The sequence below is a fragment of the Euleptes europaea genome, chromosome 1 (assembly GCF_029931775.1).
Source record: "Euleptes europaea isolate rEulEur1 chromosome 1, rEulEur1.hap1, whole genome shotgun sequence".
NCBI classification, from domain to species: Eukaryota; Metazoa; Chordata; class Lepidosauria; order Squamata; family Sphaerodactylidae; genus Euleptes; species Euleptes europaea.
In genome coordinates, this window is record NC_079312.1 from 102171703 (window position 1) to 102198939 (window position 27237).

The following is a 27237-nucleotide window of genomic DNA, read 5'->3' on the forward strand; positions in this document are numbered from 1 at the left end:
ACCATCGTTCAATTAAAGTGTGGTTTCACATTATGTCTGAACCAGGGAAAAGATTATTGCATTAACTGTGTGGCTAATAACTCCACCTCACAGTTCATAATGCACTAGTTTGTGCATTTGGCATGTCATTGTTTAAGTAATAATTTTCACAGGCTTAAAAACCAAATACAGTCAGGACATGAGAATGTTGCACATGCTCAGTATTGCAGCCAAAATCTGTATTTACACACACACAAACCCCCTTCAGAGAATCTCAGTCATGCCTGGCACTTGTTTATTGTGGGTATTTCTGGGTACATTGGTATACCTTCATCAATATCAGGTGGCAAGCCACCTACGAACACCTTGCGGGAGTATCGTTCCACTCGTTCACCGTTCTGGTGTGAGAAGCAGTGTGGTGATCCTAAGCCACTGTGGAGAGTTTGATCCCCACGTCCGTCATCCAGAAATCCATCTTCCATTGGGAACAGTGAGGATTGACCTACAACAACAAGCAAGGACAAAAAATACAAAGCATACTAACAGAAGAATAGTCTACTTCAATAACAACTATCAGCAACATCAGCACTGTACTTTTCTACGATCATACAACAAATAATATTTACTCCTGTTCATTAAAAAGATCCATTAATTACACAGATACATAACATTGCCCAATAATCACTAAATTAAGAGTACTGCAAAACTGTACAGTATTAAACAGTTAATACTTCAAAAACCCGTGAAACCACTATCAGCTGACAAAAGCAATTGAGACAGAAAAGTAGCCTACCTAAAAGCCCAAAACCAGAAAAGCAAACAAATAGCCCTGACATTGCTTAGCCCCCGTTTCCACTGAGATGGTAATCAGTGTTTCACAATGTTAAAACTTCAGTCTAGACATGGGGGCTCATATGATGGAATGTTCCTCCACATTCAAAAAAATCCCCAGATTGAAAACTAACATGACAAGAGAGAATATCTTTTGACATGCTAGTTTTCTACATACATGATTTCTTATATGAGGTGTATCCTATCTAGAGCCCCATCTACAGTCTGAAGCGGTACAAATACACATCTACCATCTCAATGTGAAGTAGGCCTTAAATGGTTTTATCAATTGGTAGTAAATGTCACTATGGATGTTAAACAAGATTAATTAATGGTTTCTCTAGGAAAGCAACACCACAAGCATTCTTCTATCGATTCTATAAGAAGCCCTTTTGCTACGATACTGCATACATTATTGGGAAAGTGCTTTTTCTTTAACTGCTTAGCATATGAATTAACAAAACTGATTCCTTTAGTATTTCTTTATCTTTTCAAGACAGACTGGGAAAACTTGCATTTCTAGCTACTTTTCTTGTTCCTTTTGGATTAAGCTCACATCAAAGAAAACAATGTTAAAATCCCTTCAATATTTTATTAAGAATCATTATAATATAGTTTTGTCCAGAGATTATCATGGCTGCTGAGAAAATACTTTTCTTTTTAAATAGTGGTGCTTTGGAAATCTTTGCTTGTACTGAATATGGAAAGTTGAACAAGGTACCAGTTAGCAGAAGAAAGTACTATCAGCTCTGAAATTCAGATTGTAAGTATGGCAAAGGGATGAGGGATATGGCAAAGAAGACATCTTAGTATTTTTCAGTCCCTGAATCAAGCTACTGTCATCACCAAAAGGGAGGGAGAACCAACAGTCTAACTTGACAGCAAAAGATCAGTCATTGGAAAATTGGGTTTTTTTATCAATCTACCACTTCACCCACAAAAATCTCCTGTTTAGAACAATCACAAGCACAATAATACTACTCACAATTTCATCATCTGTGTTCTTGAATTCCCCCCCCCCCCCCAAGTAAATCCTTGGAAAATTACTGAGAGGGATCAACCCCTTTTAATTACATATTTTACACCGAGTTGCTTTCAGGCCTGTTTTTTTAATTGCACCAAGTTCCCTTTTCAGTAACAACTCCTCTAATCACCCCCTGCTGTTATGGAAAGATTTTGGATAGCAAATCTCCTACCCCCCCACACACACACACACAGCAGTGCTGAGACCTAGCAAAGTTACTAATGCATCTAAGATTTCCTGCCATGCATGTTTAGAGAATGCAGTCCTAGAACTGCAGGCCTCTCATTCCATGGAATTAAAAAAAGAAACGGAAAAAAAAAACCACCTAAGTGACCTACAATGCAGTCCTAAGCAGTGTTACAACTTTCTACTAAGTAGAGGGGTACAACTCTGCTTAGGATGGCGCTATTAGTTGCCAAGTTACATTTTCACAAGTGAACTGAAACTCCTAAAAAGTTCAAAGCATGACCCCACTATTTCTCCAAAGCAAGCACTGTTCCAAAGCTATTTCCCTAAAGTAACTGCTACCTTGCCTGTGTGAAGAGCACAAACAAGGACAGATCTTGGATTCTGGGCATCTCTGGAGATACCAGATGTAGAAAGAGCTAGATCAGTGAACTGACTACACAGGAATACATTTCTTAGGCAGCATTATACAGTCTACATCAGACTGATCAAGCATCCCAGTGGTTATGAAAGATACTGCTTTCCCGTAAAAGCCCCTGCTCTTGCCAAAGCGGTATGGAACAAAGCCACATTTGTAGTTAATCATGACCAAAGTCACCTTTGAAAAAGAGACCTGGAAATGAGAGTCATTTAGGTCTTCCCTAACTAACCCCCTCCCCAGACTCTCTGCCCCTCACAGTCAAACCTATTATCTATTATTTTCAAGCCTACATTATAGAACCACCATGTGATCCGCCCACCCTTCCCATGACTTGATATAATTACACTTATTCTGCCTAGACAGCCTTTTTTTGGAAGACACTACATCCAGTTATTAAAGGTTACCACAGCATGCAAACTTAGGAAGCCTGGCTTAAAACAGCTTCCAGCCTTCTCTATAGAAGCAATGTATGCATTAGCTGTGCCAGGAGACATTTTAAACATTAGGAAATTAAAGAGGAATGTTGTTACCTCGCCTTCTCCCATATGTCCTTGCTGCATGTCAAACGAGAAGAAAAACAACCTTTCAAACATTGTTAAAAAAAATACGTCTTCATCTCCTTCATGCTAGCTCCCATGGTTCTCAAGCCTCCGCATACTGCAGAGGAAGACCACATCAGAAACCTTCCACCCATTCCCACATCTTTTGCTTCTGGGAATACAACAACATGACAGTAGATAGCAAAGAGGTCTGATTTGGAATACTCCATCTTTAACCACTTTCTGTTCACTGGTATACCATGTTAAGGATCAGCAAATTTATTAGTAATGCCTGGTTTCCTCATCTAGCTAAGATGAAGGGTTTGGCTCTGATCTTATCATCCAATCTATTTCTTAAGCATCGTGCAATTTTGTTTCAGTGTACCAATCTGTTCATTTTTGAAATGTACACAGTGAAAATGAACAGGACAATAAGGTTGCCTTGCAGCCAAAGATAGAACAGTTAAATGTTTAGGGACCTGCTACTCTCAGCATAAGCCAGCAGCTAGCAAGTAGTTTTGTAAACATATTAACCATTTGGCTGAACCACTGAAAAGCTCCAAAGATTAGGAAAACAACACTAAAGGAAGATGTTTTCTTGCTCCCTTCTGCTACTCCTCAGTTTTTACTGGCCATGGAGAATAAGTTGTTTCAATGCTCATCTAGCATATACTCCCAATTAAAGACTATGACAATCGGGTAGGGGTGGAATACAGACATGCAATGCCATGAGCTTTTAAGCATCAGCACACATTGCATGCTCAAAACAACAGCTGGCAACGTTACTCTTACCCAAGATACCCATTAGCATGATTTTGTTCTAATTTCTAAAGCAAAGAATAAGAATTTAACAGTTGGCGCCATATTATTCACTCATGACATTGTCCTCAACACTCACTATTAGCAGCCACCCCAAAAGGTTCACAGTCTATTTTTATAAGCATATTGTTAAAAAGACACGTATTTCTTTTTTAAAAATGGTTTGTTGTCCTTGTTCTGAATACTGCAAGCCTCAGTGTTTTCAATAATTCATCTCCACACAACACAGCTTTAGTGGGTAGCTGCTGAATCGAGCACCCTCCCTATTCTATCAGTGCAATCGTACTTTCCTTGAAGTAAGCCCCACTGAATAGACCTGATTAGGATTCCAAGTAGACCAGTGAGGCTAGCTCCCTCTATCACCTACTTCCTTCACATAGTCCATTTACTCTCCTCAGGTAGGCTGAAGAATGTTCCTCAGTTAATACTTCCAGCACAGGAACAGGTCGGGCAAAATCAACAGTGCGCTGGGGTGTGGGATAGAGAATGCCGTTGGATGGCAGGTGCATTTAAAATCTTAAGGGTTCATTATCTCCAGCTCTACATATCATATTAAAGGTCACAACAGTAATTCTCGCTTAACATCAAGTATTTCCTTGTTTATACATGTGGAAAGGCCTAGGGTGCATCTACATTGTTCTGCCTTGTGTGTGTGCTTGACAGAGATTCAAGTATCTCCAAAGAGTTTCCTGCCTAAAAAGCTATTAAATCCCACTTGTGGTCTGTAACAACCAGCATACAACATGCACCTTTCCTTGTCTGGTGCACTGACTGAACTTGTCAACATAGCTGCAATTCCTACTGAGCCCATGACAAGGAGGTTAAATCAACAGACTTGCTGTTTTGTCACTTGTGAGTCTCTACAAGTATGTTTCTGACAAACCGTATGAAGAAAATACAGGCAGAGAAGGTGTTATTGCATTTTTCCAAGCTGAATGAAATCCAGATATTGCAGGAAAACTACAGCTGAACAATCATACTTAACACAGGTTTATATTGTGGTATGTAAATCCAGTTAATAAAAGTAACACTATTTGGGATGTTTCAAAAGCACTCGGGGGGGGGGGGGCGGCAAGGACTATATCTGAAGTATTTCAAGAGGTTTTTCCAATTCAGATCCAGACTGAAGTTCCAATTGCTGGCTGGACTGGACTCAAATACTGCTATTCTATCACAATATTCAAGAAGGACCTTTAAACAATGTAAAAGAACACCTGCGGTATTTCCTGAAGTGTTTTCCAGTACTTTAAATATTTACTCGAGAGAAGTACGCTATTCTACAAGTTCCCCAGTTCAGATTAGGTTAAAAGATACCTTTTGTCACAGAAGTGACCTCAAAATGGGCAAACTTTGCCTCCAAAAATCTTGGAGTAAAGAGCACAGTCAGTTACTATAAAAGCAAAGCCATTTTAGTGCCACCGTACAGTTGCTCTTCGAAAGGGGAACCCAGTTTTCATCCTTAACTCTCCTCATTGGGGCAACTGGTTACCCTGAATGTTAACATCATTCGCCACTCTGGATCTTTCCAACAAAAAGCACTTTATTATTTGCACTTCATAAGTAGACCTAGTAAGACAAACATTTGGGGTCAGTTCAAGTTTGATCATGGGGGTATGCCTGGTTTATTCCTAGGCTTGTGTACTCCATCCCTCTTCTCTTGTGTGCTGAGCAGAAATTGAAAATTTTCTGGTCTACAGAGGGCTTTGATCTAGCCATAATTTGTTGTGACATCTGAATTCAGGTGACCTAACAAACAGGATTTGTTTCTTGCCCAGAAACCAGGATTCGATACCAACACAGGGAAGAAACGAACCCCAGTTTGTTAAACCACTTGATTTATCTGGTACAATAAATTGTGGTTAGATTGCAAACTTTCTTCTCAGTCTTTCTTCTCAGTTCACCAGGCCAAGAGGCAAATCAGGCTTTATATGAATGAACTTGAATTCATTTACAGTATTTGAATACAGCGGCAGTGAAACCTTTATTGTTGGGAAAGCAATTATTTTACCTGGTAAACTTCTATGGTATGCCATATTCAGGATATTTCAGAAATGAGGCTTTGAAATCTAGCCACGGACAACTCACCCAAGTTACTTAAATTATTTTAATCCTGTAAACAGGGCTTTGACAATATCTCCCCCACAGTCCACCAAATTTCTAAAGGCTTCTTTCCCAGTTTCAGTTCCCTCACTAAAGCTTGTAGGTAGGCAATCAAGACATTGTAAGCTTAGTTTTATACTTGATTATTAAACCCAAGCAGCCACCATTTCAAAAGAAATAGAGCCATTTACATAAATTTCAATATGAACCATTTCCCCCTCATTGCTGAATAAAAAGATAAGCAAAAGTAACTTCTGGAATTAAAAAAAACAACACTCAGTTTATAATTCAATAGATCTCAAGCCTAGCATGCTGAGAACTTTTAAATAAATTAGCTATGATGTACAAATATTAATTGGAAAAAGTACAGAAAAGATGGAGCTTGAAAAAACTGGTTTCTACTATGCATTTTAATGTGAGCAGTAAAACCTAATTGCCCTGCTGCCCTTCATTTATTTAGGACCACCGTGTGAGGCACGGAACAGGAGGAGGGCATGACATGGGTGCTCCCTTCAGGCCCTGCAATCTGAACAAGACAGAGGTGAAAACAAACAAGATCTGACCAACAGTTAAGAAGGGAAGCACAAGAAAAGTCAAGGTTATGATGATCCAAGGAAACATTTGCAAGAGAAACCTGTTTTGATCAGGAAGAGAAAGATGACCCTGATGTGGCAGGAACAAGAGCTGCCCCAGGCAACTGGAACTCCTAGTCCCATGGCCTGAGCATTGCCACACTGTGTAGTACTTTACCCACTCACGTCTATCAGCAGCGCCATGCTTTACACAGCAATCGCATTTCTCGTGAATGTTGCACAAGCGTTTCCCGTAGCAACTGTGTAAAAGTGTGAATGACAGAAAGGCGCCATCGGGAAGCTGCTTATACATGCCTGGGAGCCTTGACTGGGCCATATCTCCCCCAAGAAGGGGGAGCTCTGCATGCAGAAGTAGGTAGCAGGGCTAGGAAAGACCTCTGCTTGAGAACTGAGAAACATCTGCTACAGAATACCTTTCCGTCAACACATTACTAGAAAATTGTAACTTAGCTGTCTCTGAATACTTTAAAATTAGGAGCCAGGCAGCTTATTAAACCTTTTTTGGTTAAAGCATAAAATCCCTTCACAGGTTATTGGAGATCGGAACTCAGTTTACAGACAGAGCCTTATAACCATTTCTCTCTTTTTAACTTAATAGCCTAGCATACAGAAATTAGATTTGTATATCCATAATACTACACACCTATATTTTTCGGTAAAGTATTTGCAAAAAAGCTATGTTTTTGTGAATATTCCTTCTTGTTATTAAAAATAAAACCGAGGGTCAAACTACATGTTTTCTTTTTAAAAACAGTTCTTTCTTTGAAAATGCAGCCAAGTAGAACTGCTTCTTCAAGAATGAAAAGCAACTTAGCTTGGAGCCCTTTCTTGCTGCCTTTATTGTATGTATCACCTTGCATTTACTGCGTTGTCTTCTTCCTTTGTAATCCACTTTCTGCATTATGGTATGCCACACCACAGATATATTTTTGTTTGCAGGGTTTTCTAATTCTGCCATCCTAGTCCTATTGCACTGTTTCTTGGATGCCTTAAGCTGTCTGACTGAACTGTTAAGGAGATCTCCTGCCCAGCACCCATGATCACCCCTCACCACTTGGTAGGGCAGCAAGGGGGAAATGGGGGCTCTCCATAGCTCCAATGATGTTCCCAATGCAAACTCAGAAATTATGTCAAGTCGGCGTGACGCTCTAGGATTCCACTGAAACACTACAGATTTGCCACAGAGTTTCAGCGGAATCCTAGAACACTGCCCCAATGTAGTAACATCACATCCAGGTTTGTGCTGGAAGTGCTAGTGATAGCAATTTACATGCCCCCACCCTTCATCCCCAGTGATTAACAGTGCTGGGCTGGCAACCCTATTTGTAGTCTACCTTGAGTCTTTGCAAGAAAGGTGGGCTGTAAATGAAGTAAATAAACTAAGGCAGGAAGACGTTAAACAGCTCTCCCCCCTCTGTGTTTTTCGCCTAGAAAATGCAGGCCTATCAGCTCGATTTACAAAAATAAAATCATATTTTTGAATGAACACAAAATAAAATGCGACATGTAATTAGACCCAACTTACAGGATGATTACCACTCATCCTGTTCTGCTCCACAGAAATCTACTCTGTTCCCCACTCCACTTTTCCAGGAGATCTTCACAAAAGATAACATTATTTTTTCACACAGACTTTTCTGGCCGACAGAAATGAAGAAGAGTACAATGTCTCTGAGCACGTGCTCTGTCAAGGAGTTTATTTCCAGAAGCGTATCGGTCAGTGTACAGCCATATTCCATTACAGAAATTGCTCCCCTCCCTTTGTCCCTCCGGCCTAATTACAGAAGTAAAGAAAGGCTTTGCTGATGGATGTTGCCCTTGTCGCTGTTAAACTTACAGAACTATGGAAGCTACAGCAGGAGCTGGTTGACTGGCAGCCACCCTGCAGATATTTACCCTGCAGGGCTGAGGCTGTACAGCCTCAACCTCAAATGAAGAAGAAGAAGAGTTGGTTTTTATATGCCGACTTTCTCTGCCGCTTAAGGAAGAATCAAACCGGCTTCCAGATTAGAGTCCACCGCTCCAAACCACCGCTCTTAACCACTACACCATGCTCGCTCTCAGCAGCCACATACAGATCGGATGCTGACTAAATTTTTCACTAATGGAAGGGGAAGGGAAGTTTCCACCAATTCGCTCTTCCTTCTGCAGACCCCACATTTGGCTCTCATCCTGTTCCAGAGGGCCCTTTGTCTCCCAGGAGCAGCATTTGATGGCAGTATGAGAAACAGTTAAAACCAATAAGTTGGAAAACATTTAAAAATATTTTTTAAGCTTAAGGTACTGAATATATGCAAGATTTATAAAACATAAAAGCAGCCACTGTTGCAACAACCTTTCGATAACATATTTGAAATTGGCAATATTGTATGTATCACTTAGTGTACTTTCCCCACAAGATTAATAAATGATGGTATTTGGCAGGGTGTAAAACACATACTTTAGCTCACGGGTCGCAAAAGTGCGGCTCCCGAGCCGCATGCGGCTCTTTGAGCCCTTGAGTGCGGCTCTTTCCAGTCCCACCCAGCTGGCCGGCGGGGGTTTGAAGCGCTTCCCGCCCCTTCCACCTTCCCCGAACTTCCAAGGGCCCTCAAAGTAGCCCAGTGTCAGTGCCCTCCCGGTTTCCAGCCCCGCCCCTTTCATCTCTGGCGGGTGGTCTAGTCGGGGGGTCCGTCTGGTGTCCGTCCGGGCCCGTCTTCCTGCCGGCCGGCGAGCTACCTCCCCCCGGGGCCTCCTCTAGGCCACCCCGCTTTGGCTCCCCTCTCCCTTGTTGTAAGGGCCGCCTGGTGCTGGAGCCGTCGGCGTCTGCGCGCCGGCCCGCTGGGGCGTTGCCCTGCCCCGGGTTGCTCCTGGTCTTGCCTCTCAGCCCCAGCATGCTGGCTGGGAGAATGCCTTTCCGGCCCGCCCTCCCGTCGGGGATGGCTGTCGGGGCCCCAGTCACTCGCCCCTCCCTGCTCAGCCCGGAACAGCGGCTTGGCTCCGTCCACACCACGCTCCCGCCGCGCTGTGCCACCTGTTCCCCGGGCTCAGAGGTAAGTGGGGCGCGGGGCCCGTCAGTGTCCGCTCAGGGCAGTCCTGGGTCGGGTCTTGAGGGAAGGTAGGAAGGAGCACAGGCGGCGGCGAGGAGGTGGTGGTCTTGGATTTGCCACTCAGATGCACATTTTCCCCATCCAGATTCTCAAAACTCTACATGGGGGTTATTGGCCATTTGTGAATGGGAGGTTTTGCACTGGATTTGCCACTCAGATGCACATTTTCCCCATCCAGATTCTCAAAACTCTGCATGGGGGTTATTGGCCATTTGTGAATGGGAGGTTTTGCATTGGATTTGCCACTCAGATGCACATTTTCCCCATCCAGATTCTCAAAACTCTGCATGGGGGTTATTGGCCATTTGTGAATGGGAGGTTCTGCCTTGGATTTGCCACTCAGATGCACATTTTCCCCATGCAGATTCTCAAAACTCTGCATGGGGGGTTATTGGCCATTTATGAATGGGAGGTTTTGCCTTGGATTTGCCACTCAGATGCACAACTCAACAATAAGCCCCCCTGCAGAGTTTTGAGAATGCAGATGGGGAAAATGTACAGTGTTTGTCAGTCATTGTCATGATTTAATTTTATGGATGCCTTACTTACTTTTTTTCCCTCCTCAGAGGCCATGTCTACCCACTGGCTTTCTTGGCGGTAGACCTGGACTCCGAGGAGGGGGAAAAAGTCCCCCTTCAGAGGCCAGGTCTACCCATTGGCTTCTATGGGCCTCCGGAGGCCAGGTCTACTGCCAAGAAAGCCAATGGGTAGACCTGGCCTCCCAATGGGACTCAGCCGGAGGCCAGGTCTACCAATAGGCTTTTATGGCTGTACACCAGGCCTCCAGACGAGGACTCCGGACGGGGAGGGGGAAATGGCAGGGACTTACAATTTAATTTTTAACAATAAAAAAGATCATTATTAAGTATGATATCAGGTTTTATTCAGTGTACCTATAGTTTAATTAAGACTTAAAACTTTAATTAAAGTTTATTAAGTTAATAAACAATGTGTGTTGTGTGTGTTAAGTGCTGTCAAGTCGCTTCCGACTCATGGCGACCCTATGAATGAAAGTCCTCCAAAATGTCCTATCTTTGACAGCCTTGCTCAGGTCTTGCAAATTGAAGGCTGTGGCTTCCTTTATTGAGTCAATCCATCTCTTGTTGGGTCTTCCTCTTTTCCTGCTGCTCTCAACTTTTCCTATCATGACGGTCTTTTCCAGTGACTCTTGTCGTCTCATGACGTGACCAAAATACGACAGCCTCAGTTTAGTCATTTTAGCTTCTAGGGTCAGTTCAGGCTTGATTTGATCTATAACCCACTGATTTGTTTTTTTGGCAGTCCACGGAATCCGTAACACTCTCCTCCAACACCACATTTCAAAGGAATCTATTTTCTTCCTATCAGCTTTCTTCACTGTCCAGCTTTCACACCCATACATAGTAATAGGGAATATGATGGCATGAATTAATCTAGTCTTGGTGGCCAGAGTCACATCCTTACACTTCAAAATCTTTTCTAGCTCCTTCATGGCTGCCCTTCCCAGTCTCAATCTCCTTCTAATTTCTTGGCTGCAGTCTCCCTTTTGGTTGATGGTGGAACCAAGGAATAGAAATTTCAATTTCCTCATTGTCAACCTTAAAGTTGTGTAATTCTCCTGTAGTCATTACTTTTGTTTTCTTGATGTTCAGCTGTAGTCCTGTTTTGGCACTTTCTCTTTTAACTTTCAGCAATAGTTGTTTCAAATCTTCACTATTTTCTGCCAATAATGTAGTGTCATCAGCATATCTCAAATTATTAATGTTCCTCCCTCCAATTTTCACTCCACCTTCATCTAAATCTAATCCAGCTTTCCTAATTATATGTTCTCCATATAGATTGAAGAGATAGGGAGATAAAATACATCCTTGTCTGACACCTTTGCCAATTGGAAACCATTCCGTTTCTCCATGTTCTGTTCTAACTGAGGCCTCTTGTCCAGAGTACAGGTTGCGCATCAAAACGATCAGATGTAGTGGCACACCCATTTCCTTTAAAACCAGCCATAGCTTTTCATGATCCACAGTCAAAAGCTTTGCTGTAATCTATGAAACACAAGCTGATTTTCTTCTGAAATTCTCTCGTACCAGTAACCAGCGTATATTTGCAATATGATCTCTAGTGCCTCTTCCTTTTCTGAAACCAGCTTGAACATCGGGCATTTCTCGTTCCATATATGGTAACAGCCTTTGCTGTAAGATTTTGAGCATCACTTTACTCGCATGAGAAATTAATGCAATGGTCCGATAGTTGTTGCAATCTTTGATGTCTCCTTTCTTGGGAATTGGAATGTAAATGGATTGTTTCCAGTCTGTGGGCCATTGTTTTGTTTTCCATATCTGTTGGCATATTCTTGTCAAGATTGTGATGGACTCCGTTTCTGTGGCTTGGAATAGCTCTATTGATATCCCATCTGCTCCTGGTGATTTGTTTCTCCCGATTGCTCTCAATGCAGCTTTCACTTCACTTTCTAAAACTGTAGGTTCTTCTTCAAAAGATTCTTCTTGGAAATAATCTTTTATCCTTTCATCTCTTATGTATAGTTCTTCAGTGTATTGTTCCCACCTTTTATTTTGTCCTGTTCAGTTAATGTATTTCCATGCTGATCTTTCAGCATGCCTAACCGTGCTTTAAATTTCCCTTTGATTTCTTGGATCTTGTGGAACAGATCTCTTGTTCTTCCTTTTTTGTTGTTCTCTTCTATTTCTTTACACTGGTTATTATAATAGGTCTCTTTGTCTCTACGTGCTAGTCACCTTCTACTTTTGCTTCTCGTCTATCTCTGGCAATTTTAAGAGTTTCCTCAGACATCCATCGAGGTTTTTCTTTTCTTTTGGCTACAGGAATAGTCTTTGCACATTCTTCCTTGATAATATCTCTTGTTTCCACCCATAGTTCTTCAGGTTTACATTCACTTGAACTTAGTAATGCAAATCTGTTCCTTACATGGTCTTTAAACTCTTCTGGAATATTGCTTAGATTGTATTTTGGTGCTATGAATGTTTTGGTGTTTTTCTTAAGCTTTATCTTTATTTTCGATATCAGCAATTCATGATCTGTACCGCAGTCGGCTCCTGGTCTTGTTTTGGCCGAGAGAATAGAGCTTCTCCATCTTCTGCTTCCAATTATATAATCTATTTGATTTCTATACTGGCCGTCTGGTGATGTCCATGTATACAATCGTCTATTTGGTTGCCTGAAACATGTGTTTTCAATGAACAGATAGTTGTCTTCACAGAATTCTACGAGGCGTTCTCCTGCTTCATTCCATGCTCCTAGCCCAAATCTGCCAACAACATTTGATTCTGCTTTGTTTCCTACTTTTGCGTTCCAATCACCTACGATTATCAGCATATCTTGTTTAGGTGTGTGATCAATTTCTTCCTGAACACTGGCATAAAAACTTTCAATTTCTTCCTCATCAGCATCTGTAGTTGGGGGATAAGCTTGAAGGATGCTTATGTTGATAGGCTTTCCCTGAAGTCTGATTGATATTATAAACAATCTACCTACCTATATAGTTTAAGTTTAAGAAATTTGGCTCTCAAAAGAAATCTCAATCGTTGTACTGTTGATATTTGGCTCTTTTGACTAATGAATTTGCCGACCCCTGCTTTAGCTTCAGGAAGCATTAAGGTTTATATATGCACATACCAAGATTTGTATATGCTCATACATTTTAAGTTTGCACATGACTTTGCTAGATAATAGCATAATGGATTTTCTCCAGTGGCCAATTCAGTTTTATGCAGCCACACTGTAATAAGGGAAACCACTTTTCCATTTTTATTTTTTTTTAATCATGAGACTTGGGAAATTTGTTTCAACAGCAGATTGAAGCACTGGAAAACATTTTCCAGAAGAGATGTAACGTTTTCTTCTTGGGGCTGGCATTCAACGGTCAGGATTAACCCCGTGTACACTCGTCACCTTGAGCCTACAACATAACATACTGTAGAAAAGCATGATAAATGTCTAGAGTAATATGAAATTAGGAATTCTGTGTTGTGTATTTTGATTTGACACCAACCCAAAGAAAAACCAAAACTGAACTTAACAAAAAAAATAAATAACATACCATAAGTTGCAGAATACATCTAAACTGACAAATTATGGTTTGTGCTTTTCCTGCAGATGAAAATTTCAACCCCCCGTTTGGAATCTTCGTCTGCAGAAGGAACACAAATTGGGATTTGCCAGTTCAGATGTAATCTTTTGTGCTTTTCTGTGACCAGCCTTTTCTGTGAAGTACTATGTTTGGAATCTTGTATCATTGTATCCTTTCTAAACTAGTGTATAATTCTTGTTTCCTGGTAAGTATATGAATGAGCTGTATTGTCCGAGACAGGCCGCATGCTACAGGAGATTTATTTAATTAGCCAGAAATGCAGCCATTCCCTTGGGAAAATATTCCTAAAATCTTAATCCTCAATTTGCCTGAACTGGGGTGTAAACTGTACCATGCAATCTTTTCATTGGCTCCACTGAAATTACCATCTACAAGAACCGAAGCACAAAAAATAAATGTATTTTCTGATAATATAAACAGAACCAAGGTAAGACTTACAGGTAGACGTCTGTTCAGGAGTATGATCTACACAAATCCTGCTTTAAAGATTCAGCACTGTGCGTGCTCCTATCAGTACCAATACACATGCCATATATAATAGCTGCATTTGCTCTAGGCATGTTCCATAAATGTGTGCTATTTCTTCATAAACAGCATGTACCACTTTCTAGTATACTGTGATGGCAAACAATGGTTTGCCTCAGAACCAATTCCGTTCCACACTCAACAGAAGGGAGGAGCAGGGATCATATGAAGATAGAATTTCCTTCAAGGCTCATCCATGAAGCAAAACATGGTTCACCATTGTATCTGAACTGCACCTAAATATGCATTCTGTCCTTAAGAAGTGTTGTTTTTCAACTTAAGAACATAACCGAAATGCCACAGATTACTTTAAATGAATGAGCAACAAAGTGACACTTTTTAATTTGGATGATGGACATTTTCCTGCTCCTGTGAAGAGATATGGTCTTGCTACTGTTGGTGTAAATTCTCTCTAATAGATATGGTGCACACACCCAACCTGGATTATCTAGGAGGAACATAGGCTCTCCCATACTATAAAAGATGAAAGTGCAAAGAACATGAAATGCAGTTAAGCTTCCAATGAAGGTGTCCAATGTCTTTTCCACTTAACCTGATGGGGCTCTCAGTGCTATTTGATCAAGTTACAAAAGGAAACACTGGCTGTAAAGTTTGAACAAGATGCACTTGAATCCCCTCACTGCTTTTCCTCAGGAGCGTGAGATTCACTCACAAACCTCATTGCCTATTAGGACCAGGAGTCAAGAAACAATTACCTTACCTCCTCAGAGCTGCTGCCACTGTGTGTCCCCCACCCCATCTTGTGCTAGACCTGGGTTTGAATCCCCATTTGTGCCATGGAAGCTTTCTGGGTGACCTTGGGCTAGTCACACTCTCTTCAGCCTAACCTATCTCACAGGGTTGTTGTGAGGATAAAATGGAGGCGAGGAGAACGATGTAAGCCGCTTGGGGTCTTCATTGGGAGAAAGGTGGGGTACAAATGAATTAAATAAACAAACACCTAGTATGGGAGATAAGTTTATTCCTTTTCTTACACATTGCCGTAATTTGCTTGATTCCTCCCGTCCTTATTCTATAATATTTCATCAACTTAAGCACCAAAGAAAACAGGGTTGCGCTTACCTGTAACTGTTGTTCATTGATGATGAATATACGGTAAAACTGAATCTGCTAGGCATTTTTGGGTAACGATGGAATCAGGGGTTGTATGTTCATCTTTAAGAGATAATTATGCCCCATAATTCTGTTTTAAGCCCCCCACCCACTCGCTACCTGCCCTTTAAAATGTTACTTCTAGTTGGAAGGCAAAGTATCAGAATGAGTTTAATGGATTACTGCACTTAACTGACTGCCCCATTACATTTTCATACATTTTCTTTCTGCTATGCAGCTTTCTTTTTACAAAATAACTGGCTCTACATTCAAAGTATCAAGAAAAACTCTCCAAAAGACATGAGGACATTTCACAAATGTCAAAGTGAACACAGGTAGGCAGGCAAGGAGTTTTTAAACTACCGGTAATCCTATTACGTACAGTAATATTTTGGTTGCTACAAATATCCTTGCTTATATTCAAACTAAAATTTAGTACATGAAACAAGTACATAAGACACACTTTGGCAAGTAAGAGAAATGGTCATCTTGTAATACAGTAATTCTTTTTTAAAAAAAACTAAGGCTGTTGCCACATTCCCCTTTAAAAATATATATATGTTTTCTCCAATCTTAACTATTCAAACTTTCTCAAGGCAGGGCAGGCAGGAGAATGTTACACACCTTTCCTGCTTTAAACCTCAACATGTTGAATAGAAAAAAACCTGCACAGTTACATGTAGGATTTGCTGACCAATCAGGAATGAGAGAACGCACAGAGGGAGTCCACAGGTCACAGACAGAGTGCATGGATTGCACTCCAGGAGAGATGTACAAGCAAAATTTGCCACATGACAAGAAATTGCAACAACAACAGGAAAATCAAATCAAGTCACCTCTTACTCTTTTGCTTGGGGCATAGATTAGTGAAGGAGGTGATCTTATACACTTTCTTTTTTGTTGCTGCAGCGTCCTATCCCATGGCACATTTTCCTTGTCAGGCTCTTCCAATCTGGGGAAGGGGGGATACTGGGAAAGACCTGCTCTGCCAACTCCTTTCATGAACTCTTCTGCTAAATCTAATCCCTACTGTGCCCTTCCTTGAAGGAACACGTGGTATAACAGGTTCTCTTTTTCTTTTCTTTTCAAATTCTACTTAAAACTTCAGAACAACCCTGTGAGGTAGCTTAGGCAGTAAAAGAATGACTGGCTCAGACTCTTCCAGTAAACTCCACGACAGAAGGGGAATCTGAACTACATTACGTCTGGTCTACGATGCTAACCACCATGCCACAGTGACTCTCCAAACATACTACCAGTGGTCAACAGCCCTCTCTCCCCGAGCCCTGTTTACCCATGTTCAGCCACTGACATCTATTGTCCAAAGGGCAGCGCGACTGGAAAAGCCTCTTGCCCAAGACATCAGAGAGCTGCTGCCACCCGTCAGAGTATACAATACTGGATGTGTTCACAGTCTGACTCAGTACAAGTGAACATTGTATGTTCAAAATGCTTTCAAATAAGAGAACTTTTCCTCAAATAAGTTTTTTTTCTGGTCTGCCACTGGACCCTCATATCTGTGAGACCCCCTATGGTCCACCTAGACAACTTTGCTCATCTGAGCATGGCCTTCTGTAATTTTACATCATTTAATGTTCATGTTAATATTTTTCATTTGCTCCAGATCTGTTTTTTAGATTTCTGTTTTTTAGATTTTACATCATTTAATGTTCATGTTAATATTTTTAATTTGCTTCAGATCTGTTTTTTAGATTTCTGATTGGTTTTACAACCCTAATCCTATTGCATTGTTTATTGAATATCCCATTCTGTTGATTGTATTGACTCATTCTGTGCAATCTTCCTTGAGCCTCAGTGAGAAAGGTGGACTATAAATAATGTAAATAAAGCCTATAATACTATGTGTGGATCAACTTATTTGCCTAAACTACACTCCTGAAGTATTTCACAATAGTTCGGGAGTGTTTTAAAAATACAGATACTACAACAACTGCAGTCTAGGAAAAATATTATTTACATTTTACCTCATTTTTTAACATATAAACAAATGTTTGGACCTGATCCACAGATAAAGCTATCAGGGCAGTTATTTCCACAATGAACAGAAAATATAATTTGATACTAGAACTGAGTTGAAGTTTGTTTGTTTTTAAAGTTTCATTTTCACTTACTGTTTTAAAGCATCTACATGTCAGAGAGCTTGGCAAATTCACAAAGTGAAAACTCTGTCTGCTTTGGGCAGAGCAATCCTGAATGGGGGGTGAATGGCCTTAGGAGCAACTTGTGCTGGCTAAATGGGCAGTAATGCCAGCACAAAACCACTTACACTGGTGCTGGGGAGCCACACTGCAGAGCCACACAAGGGCACCAGCATAGGTGCCACAGCAGCTTTTCTCCGGTGCAAGGGCTCGCACCAGCACCAAAGGCGGTGTGTCCCTAGGGGCGGGGCTGACTTTAGTCAGCTCCCTGAGCCCTTTTGCCCTGGGAACGCCTCCCTTTTGCCGCCACGAACTTGCACCAGCAAAAGTGGTGGCCCAGCCCTGAGAAACTGAACGGAGCAGTTTCATGGGGTTTCAAGCAAATTACATTTTCAGCTTGCTGTGTCACCACTGTCAGCTGTGCTCAGGAGGTGGTGCAGCTGCACCATCCCCGGCCACCCCACAACTATCCCCCTTAGGATAGCACTGTTATTCATGTTCTCGACTAATAATAATTCAGACAGTAATACAAAAGCTGCTTTTGAAGCTTCCAAGAACTGTGCAGTACCTGAAGTAGCTCACAGAGCGCTGCTCAGAGAAGATACTTAACCTTGGAAGCTAAGGAGTTATACATTCCCCAAGGTTTTCTACCAAAGCCCAGCAGAAGCTCCCTCAAGCCAAATGAGCTAAAGGGCTAGAGCAAAAAGCTAAGAAACACCTTAGATTGTTGTGCAATATGCTTATACCTTCCACAAAAGGTACCCCTTATTGAACTTGTAAATTTCGATAGAAAAATCAGAACTCAGACATTAGCTCAGCTCTATCTGATAACCATATAGGCTTGGATCCAATGGAAAGTTTCTGTGAACTGAAAGATTTCTTGCTTCTCCTTTCCACTGAGAGCATTTGAGGCTATAGCACACTGGTTCCCAACCGGTGGTCCGCGGACCACCAGGGGTCCGCGAGCACTAAATTAAGGTCCGCAAGACTGCAGGCGAACCTATGGCACGTATGCCACTTCCGCCACCCTCTCTGCCGGCACGTGCGGTTCCTCCCAGCCGCTGGCCTTTCTGGCTCTGCCCCACCCCGGATGTGGGAGGCTGTAGCCTAGTGGTTTCCAGTTCCTAGTGTGCCTCATTCCTAGCGGTTTTTCTGTCCGAGGCAGGAGCTTCCTGCCTGTCTGCTGCCCCCGGAGGCCCTCCCATGCCCAGCAGCGGCAGCTCAGCACTGCTCCATTGAAAATCCGGCGGCGTGTGAGGCAACTCCTTGCCAGTGGCTCCGGCGCCGAGGAGCACAAAAAGAGAGGAGGAGGAGGAGGAGAAGGGGGGAGCGGGCCGAGCCAGCCCGGTAAGTTCGCCTCCTTCATTCCCCGAGAGCCGGGGAAACTTTCTTGGGAGGGGCCGTGGCTCGGGGTCAGCGCAGATACTTCTCCTTGCTTTGTGTGCCGGGTTGCCCACTTGTCCAGGCTCCCGGGACATCCAGCCCTCCCCAGGCCCCAACGGCGGATCCCGAGGGAGGGGGGGAAGCCTGCAAACCCCCACTCACCGGGGAAGACGTCCGGAGAGGGGGCAAGCAGTCGCCTGCTGGAGTCGCCGCCCCATGCACAGGCAGACGAGCCGGGGGGCCCTTCCTTCCAGCCACCCCAAACCCCAAGAATTCAAGGCTGACTGAAAGCCTGTAAGCGCCCCCTCCCAGGGGTCCCTGCCACTCCCCCCCTCTCTTCCCCACTGCAAACTTTTCTTACCACGTGGGGCTACTTACCTAGCTTGGGCATCACCGGAGATGCTGCTACTGCTGGCGGTGAGTCCCTTTTTGGCAAGTGCGTGTGTGTGTCTGTTTGTACAGCAAGGTCTCTTTCTCTCTCCCCCCCTCTCCCCCGTCGGAGGGGAGAGATCTCCAAACCCAGTCGCGCTCGGGCTTCCTCTGCACGACGGCGGAGGAGGAGAGATCTCCAGCGCGCACCTAAAACCCCTTTTCCCGGCATTGCGATGCCATTCCGGCGGCCCTGGCTGCTCCCGGATCGCGACTCTCTTTTGCTTTGCTTCTCTTCCTCCCCCCCTCTTCTTTACTGCCTCTGTTACTCCGGTTGTGCGTGCGAAAGGCCCGTGCTGGGTGGTGGTGGGGGAGCATGGAGGAGGGAGGGAGGAGGAGCAGGTGGCGCTCTCAGTTCGTGGCGGGAGGAGAGCCTCTCCCGCAATGGGGGGGGGTGATCAACGTCACGGGAGGCTGCCGAAGACCCCCCCTCCAAACCAAAGCAAACATTTCTCTTCCATCCTTTACCTCCTAGTTCAGATGCAAAGAAATCATTTCAAAGCACCGTGAGTAGTTCTGTTTTATGGCGAGAGCTACCCTTAAGGGGAGGGGGCCAGTTCACACCTCTTTCCCGCCTCCCCCCCCCCGAAAAGCTTGCCCGGTAAGCAGGTTGCAGATCCAGGGCTGCTCACTTTGAACTCTATGGGCGAAAACGCATGGGCGGTTTTGCCTGGGATTTGCCGCTCTCTAAATGCACATTTTCCCCAGCCAAATTCTCAAAACTCAAAAATAAGCCCCCCATGCAGAGTTTTGAGAATTCAGATGGGGAAAATGTGCTTATATGAGCAAGGTGCCAACTCAGGGCAAGTGAAGGGGTATGACGGGGTATAGGACTTGCTGGCACTCTACTTTAAAGACATAATGAAGGGGGGGTTTCTTCAAAGCTTCCCCTCATAAAACTGCTTGCAGACCAAGCTCCATGTTGCTCAGCATGCTTGTGTGCACAATTTGTCTTTGCTCTAGATATGGCCTTAGCAGAACATTGTCAGCAGAACATTGTCGTCAATTAACATCGAAAATCCATTTGTCCCAAAAGAATGCATGGTGTGTGTGTGTGTGTTTACAAGACAGCTGGCTGCAAGCAGGCATCAAGCTGGCCTCCATACCTGGTAACTTTCTGGTGTCAAATCCGTCCCTCACTCTTTCTAAGACTGTCTCAAAAGAAGAAATGGAACTCCTGCCCCTTGCCACCTTCCAAGGGTCTGAGTCAGTATAAGGCAGCTTCAGACTAACAGATGACCTGAGTGCTGCATGTGTTGCTCTCAAACTTACAAAGTATGAGCCAAGGGTAGACAAATTATCAGCATCCACACAACAGCAAAAATCCCATTAATCCCAACCAAAAATGGCGTCCATTTGCATGGGACCGTACGGTCCTAGAGTGGGATGTGAGAGGTTAATTTCAATCAATCAATTCAGCCTATCGCAGTCCACTGCTGGACATAATTAGTGTACTAATTTATTGATTCGAAATGACATAGTTATGGAAATGAATTTGGATTTATTTTCTTTGTTTTATTTTCAGAGAATGGCGTCAAGAAAGAGAAAATACGACAATAGTTACATTAAATTTGGATTTACCTCCATTGAAAGTAATGGAGAAATAAAACCACAGTGCGTTATATGTGCTACCGTTCTCGGAAACGATGCTCTGAAGCCGGCAAAATTGAAATGCCACTTAGAAACGGTCCATCCTAATTTATCTGACCGACCACCTGAATTCTTTGAAGGTAAATTAGAGAATCTGAAAAAGATGAAACTCGGGCCTAGCGGTTCAAGATATGCGTCATCGGAAAAACCATTAGTTGCGTCGTTTGAGATATCGAAATTGATAGCGCAATCAAAAAACCACACACGATAGGAGAAACACTCGTCAAACCTTGTTTGATGATAGCTGTTGAAGAAGTTTTAGGGATGGAAGCCAAAAAGAAAATACAAGAAATACCTCTATCGAACAACACGGTAAAAGCTCGAATTGAAACTATGTCAAATGACATCGAGGAGCAGCTTGTTTCGAAAATAAAAAATTCACCATGTTTCGCTTTGCAGTGTGATGAATCGACAGACGTTTCTAATTGCAGTCAGTTGCTCGTATTTGTCTGCTTTTTAGACGACGACAACACTATTAAAGAGGAATTATTGATTTTGCAGACCCTGGAAACTATGTCAAAAGGTATCGACGTCATGAATATAATAGCGGAGTATTTTGAGAAACATAGCATTATGTGGGAAAAACTCACCGGCTTCTGTACGGATGGCGCTCCAGCCATGTTAAGATCACGCTCCGGTCTAGCAACATTAATAAAACAGAAGAATCCTTCAGCAATAACAACTCATTGTATCATACATCGTCAGGCGTTAGCTTCCAAGACTCTTCCTGAAAGCCTTGTTAATACCATGGAAATGGCCATAAAAGTGGTCAATGTTATTAAAAGGAGCGCCTTAAATACATGCCTTTTTAAAAAACTGTGCACTGAAATGGACTCCGATCATGAGACTCTTCTTTTCCACACCGAAGTTCGTTGGCTATCGAAAGGCAATATGCTGGGAAGGTTATTTGAACTAAGAAAAGAGGTTGAGCTGTTTTTAGCCGAGAAGAAAATTAAAGATATACTAGAGCAGTTTTCTGATTTGAAAAGTCAGATGCATTTGGCTTATCTTGTGGATATTTTCTCACATTTGAATAAACTAAACTTACAGTTGCAAGGCTCTGGAAACATAAATTTAGCAGGTGTGGGAAACATTTTTATGTTTGAAGACAAACTTTATTTGCAGACTTTTTTTGCAGACTTCAATTATGGGTACGTAAAGTTGGCGAAAACAATTATTCTGTGTTTGCGACATTAAACGCACTGATTGATGATAGTAAAGATGACATGATCACCGCGAATATACAAGAGAACATCAGAAGTCATCTGCAAATGCTGGTCGATGAATTCCACCGTTACTTCACGGAATATAACCAGACCGAATCAAAAGATACCCAAAAGCTGATTCGCAATCCTTTTGGTATTGCTGTTGAAGAGGTTGCAGAAGAAATCCAGGAAGAGCTCACTGAATTCCAAAATGATAGACACTGTAAGGATGCGTTTGAATCAGTTTCTCTTGAAGAGTTCTGGTGTAAAAAAGCAATTTCATATCCTACAGTTCGTGGATTCGCCTTGCGATATCTTATGCTCTTCTCCACAACTTATTTATGCGAACAAGGGTTTTCTGCTTTGCTTATAATTAAGAACAAGACCAGAAATTGATTGGAAGTAAGTGATGATATTCGTGTAGCTCTGAGCAACAGTATTAGCCCCAGAATTGCCCAGCTTGTAAAAAGGATGCAAGCTCAAAAATCACATTGATTTTCAATTAAAAGTTCTCTATTATAAAAATATATATTCAACCATTATTCCAAGTTTAATGTTTAACTGACGGTTATGATTAAAGTTTATTTTCAAATTCTTGGAATTTTTATTTTGAACCTTGGGGTCCCTGCACCGAACAAAAAAGTTCTAGTGGTCCCTGGTCAAAAAAAGGTTGGGAACCACTGCTATAGCAGGAGGGGGTAGGCAAGAAAGTTGAGCTTCCAGGCTGAAATCCTTCTGTTTGTGGAAAAGTTCTGTTGGATCCAGCCAGCCTGACTGTTATAAGAGTATGAAAATGGGCACTTTTTGCACCTTTCGAAATTCAGTATATAAACCCCAATTCAAACCACACCTTCAAATAAAGCATTCAAGATGCTCTTCCTTCACATCTTAACCAGCATCAAATTCTGTGGGAGGGGGAGAGATTGATAAATTTCCATTTGTCCACTATTTGGACAAACAGGAACTCATCTTTCACACAGTATTTGGAGAAGCCTAGCACATAGCCAAATAGTAGAATCATTTTCAATCTCTGAAAAATGACCTTAATTCATGACTGCTTAACCACAAACATCATAACTCTGATTAGAGATTGTGACCAAAAAGACTGAATATTTAATCCACTGATGTTTGTGTCTCCAGCTTTATATCTTCATCCTTTGATACAAAGAATGTACACACCATATAGCTGGATAATATTATCTTCTTGATAATATGGCTAACATTGCTGTTATCAGAATCAATAGAGACAGGAGTTGCCAGTAGAAGTTTTTGCACCACTTGTTTTCTTGACGGGTGTGGAGGTAAGGTAGTCCAGCACAGCAAGCACAAACTGCAGTGTCTTAGGAGTTGGTTTTTATACCCCACTTTTCTCTACCGTTAAGAAGTCTCAAAGTGGCTTACAATTGCTTCCTCTTCCTCTCCCCACAACAGACACCTTGTAAGGTAGGTGGAGCTGAGTTCTGAGAGAACTGTGACTAGCCCAAGGTCACCCAGCAGGCTTTATGAGGAGGAATGGGGAATCAAACCCGGTTTTCCACATTAGAGTCCCCTGCTCTTAACCACTAACACCACGCTGTGGTTCCTGTGAACTGTGAGGGAAAGGGCAACTTGTTATACCTAGATGCATCTATTCACACAGTGTGAGGAGATACAGCAAAGCATGTGAGGGCATACAGGGATACAATCACTGTATAAAAACATCACATACCTTATTATCTGTCCCAGAGACAAAGCAGTCCATGGTGGACTGCACTCTGGAGGGAATGAGTTCTCATCCCTTTTCTGTAAGCTTACTACTTCCCATCCATAGTTCAGTTTACACCATTCATGCCGTAGGCACCCAATACCGGTACAGTTTCAGGACACAACATGGCAAGAGGGCCCAGACTGAGTAAATGAAACAGGAGGTAAAGGGTGGCAACAATTACAAGGAAGTGTGAGCAGAGGAGATGGGGGGGGGTTATCTATACAGGCTACACTTCAGAAATGTTACTGTAGCCTCCCATCTGTCAGCCTCCCTTCCTTCTTTATTCAGTGTGACGCAGAGTTCTGACCTCTGGCACTGTACCTGCCTAGCTCTGTAAGCTCCATGGTGACCTTTCATAACTGCTCTGAATGCACCTGTATGCATGTACACACAGGAAAATATTATTCCAAGTAAATCCCCACAGAATTACTTCTAGTCCTCCAGCTTTGGTTGTTTGAATAATAGTTCCCTACTATTTATAGAACTAATGTCAAAAGGAATGTTCAATACAAGCAATGCCAGTAATCAGCTTATATTCCACATCAGAACCAAGTTCACATATTAAATAAAGTAATGCTGATTTAATATTATCGTTTTAAATAATGCCTATTTAATAACAATTTTCAGAATATTTTGCATCAGGAACTAAAAACACATTTGATAGGCTTGGAATGTCAAAGGACCCATCAACCAATATGACTTAAACAAAAGTTTGGCTTGAATTCAGAACATTCAAATTATTTCTTAAATATGATCTGAATTTGCACTAGAATCTAATATGTAAGCAACAATGAAAATCTCATTTCTAAAAGGACTGTATCTACAAATTACCTGCTTTATTAGAACAAAAACCATGAACTCTCTTAACAGGCCAAGTTACATGGCCTTTCTGTCTATAAATCAATTTATAGTAGGACTCACATTTTAACTGATTAAAATGAAGTCATAAATTCTCTCAAATATATGCATCAGAAAGAACTGCTGAATACAGCCGCTTCCTATGCCAACTGAAGGAACACAAGCTACTTCCACAGAGGTTCCTGAAGAAGGAATTTCTGTTACTTGCCTACACAAATAGCTCAGCATGGCTGAAATTATAGAGAAATAGACGGGAAAGTGCTATACGGGGAAGCAAATGGTAAGCAACAGGAATAAGTGGAATAGAGCACTCAGCAGATAAATTTGAGTTTTTCACGGTATTTACAAACAATGCTGGTCAAATATGCCTGCCATGTTAAAGCAGCCATTTTCAGGAAAGATTGGACCAGGCTCAAACAAAGAAAAGGGCATTAGCCATTCATTGTTCTGTTTTCTTCATTAACTAAAGCTATGGTTGCACTGGTGTCAAGTATTATTTATAATTTAACCAATACTACTAAAAATTGTTTCTAGAAAAACAAAAGCAAAAAGAAAATCCCTTTTCTACTATGTACTGAAAAAGTAACATAACACAAAGATAAACATTGACGGGGGAGATCATTCACTTCTGAAAGACATGTCAAATTTTAGCACTTCATTTTAAAACTATTTTTCTAAACCCAAATAATTGTAATTAGGCTTTGACAAAAACTCAGATCCTGTAAAATATCTTTTGCATGATGTAAAACTCTTCTACAGATAATTTTTTTTCCAACATAGGCAAGGCTACATTCACTTGTGGACAAAACCATGAACAGATTCTGCCTATATGTTTAATTGCCTGTGGAACATACAGAAATGGAACTTTGTATTAGAGTTGCATCTATTTCGATATGAAGGCCTAGCTTACAGTTACTGTGATGTTCTTTCATTGTGAAAATTCTACTTAAAACTAGAGGTGTTGAATTTCATGTACTTCAACACAGAACCTGTCATTATTCTTTGCTACTTGGGAAATGGATAGCAAAACATGCTCCCTAAGGCTGGTGGTAGGAGAGAAGTACTATTACCGCTACTTCCTTCACTTTTTTAGAGTCTGCAGTAACTTCCATCATTTTCCCTTCCACACATTTTCAGTTATATCCAAAAAATCGAAGTGGGAGTAAATAGTGGGTTAAAGTGTGATCTAATCTCATTTCACATTTACCATGAAACATGGTAGAGTCTGCAGTAACTTCCATCATTTCCCCTTCCACACATTTTCAGTTATATCCGAAAAATCGAAGTGGGAGTAAATAGTGGGTTAAAGTGTGATCTAATCTCATTTCACATTTACCATGAAACAATCACCATGCCTAGGCCAAAACCTGTATTGCAATATCTTGCCCTTATCTAATGGATAAGTTAGCACAGCTTCAGGGAAAGGAGAGGAAGACGGAATGATAGCCACCATTCATAATGGGGTTTAATTAGCACTCCAGCTTTACAAAGTAGGGGGAATGTTCAGCCATCAAGGACATTTTTAAAAAGTTAAACTAAATGATTCCTAAATGACAGGGACAAATCTATCCTTTTCAGACCCTGATGGATGAACAATAAAGAGGTACTGGGCAGCAAGCAGCCATGAAGAAAGAATACAAGCTAAAATTAGCAATAAGTTTAAAAAATGTCAGGGGTGGGAGCTGTGTTGCTTTCTTACCAACGTTGTCACAGGTAATTAATAAACTTGTTGTATGTGGAATATGCTTACATGAACACCATCACAATAGCAACAAATTAAGCATTCAGGATCAGTTCTTGGAAAACTAAGTACCTTAGAAACTGCATCACCACAGAGTAAAATAGCATAGTCTGTGAGCAACAATTAGACAACAATCATGGGCAGGGGAGGACTAGAAGCACAAACGACCCTGGAAAGGGTCCCTCCCCCAACCTATCCCCTAGCAGAAGAAGGAGCAAGTGCTGGCTCTCTCAGAGTGGCGGCTGCTTGTTCATTGCAAAACACCCCTTGCTTGGAGCCAGGGTGGCTGGCTGGGGGAGGCATCCCCCCGCCCCAGCCAACAGCCCTCCAGGACTTTTTCCAGCAGCCTTAATGGCCAATCTGCCCTGACCACTGGTTTGACACCCAGACAGACTTTGCATGGACAGAAGCGATTTTCTTCTGCTGAGCACAACTGTTTGCCTCCCCTTCCCACTGCAGCCCCAAAATGTCTCTCTGAAATGATGCTCCTGGGGTACAAGGGACCCCCAGGAATAGCATGCAAAGGGAGTTAAGCAAAGGGAATGCCGCACAAAATCACCCTTCCCTCCCTCTGTAGAAATCCTCTGTTGGATTCAACCCATTAACTCAACAAATGAAAGAGAGCCTCAGACAACCCCCTTTTCCTCCATCAACTACTGGGACAAAAGGGAAAAGAAAAGGTCAGACCATTTTTTTAAAAGAAAGATTTCACATCTAGATGAGTTTGTAAAAAAAAAA

General features: G+C 42.1%; 1 protein-coding gene across 2 annotated transcripts in view; it reads right to left on the minus strand.

Moving 5' to 3' along the window:
* CPEB4 (cytoplasmic polyadenylation element binding protein 4) overlaps positions 1-27237 on the minus strand; it is a 72075-nt gene that overhangs the window by 13933 nt on the left and 30905 nt on the right. Inside the window, exons 3-4 of one of the 2 annotated variants that reach the window (XM_056854661.1) lie at positions 2972-2995; positions 308-481 (exon numbers count right to left, since the gene is read on the minus strand). In XM_056854661.1, coding sequence (XP_056710639.1) covers positions 308-481; positions 2972-2995 — 198 coding nt within the window. The remainder of the gene's footprint in view (positions 1-307; positions 482-2971; positions 2996-27237) is intronic. The other variant, XM_056854668.1, reaches the window with a different exon arrangement.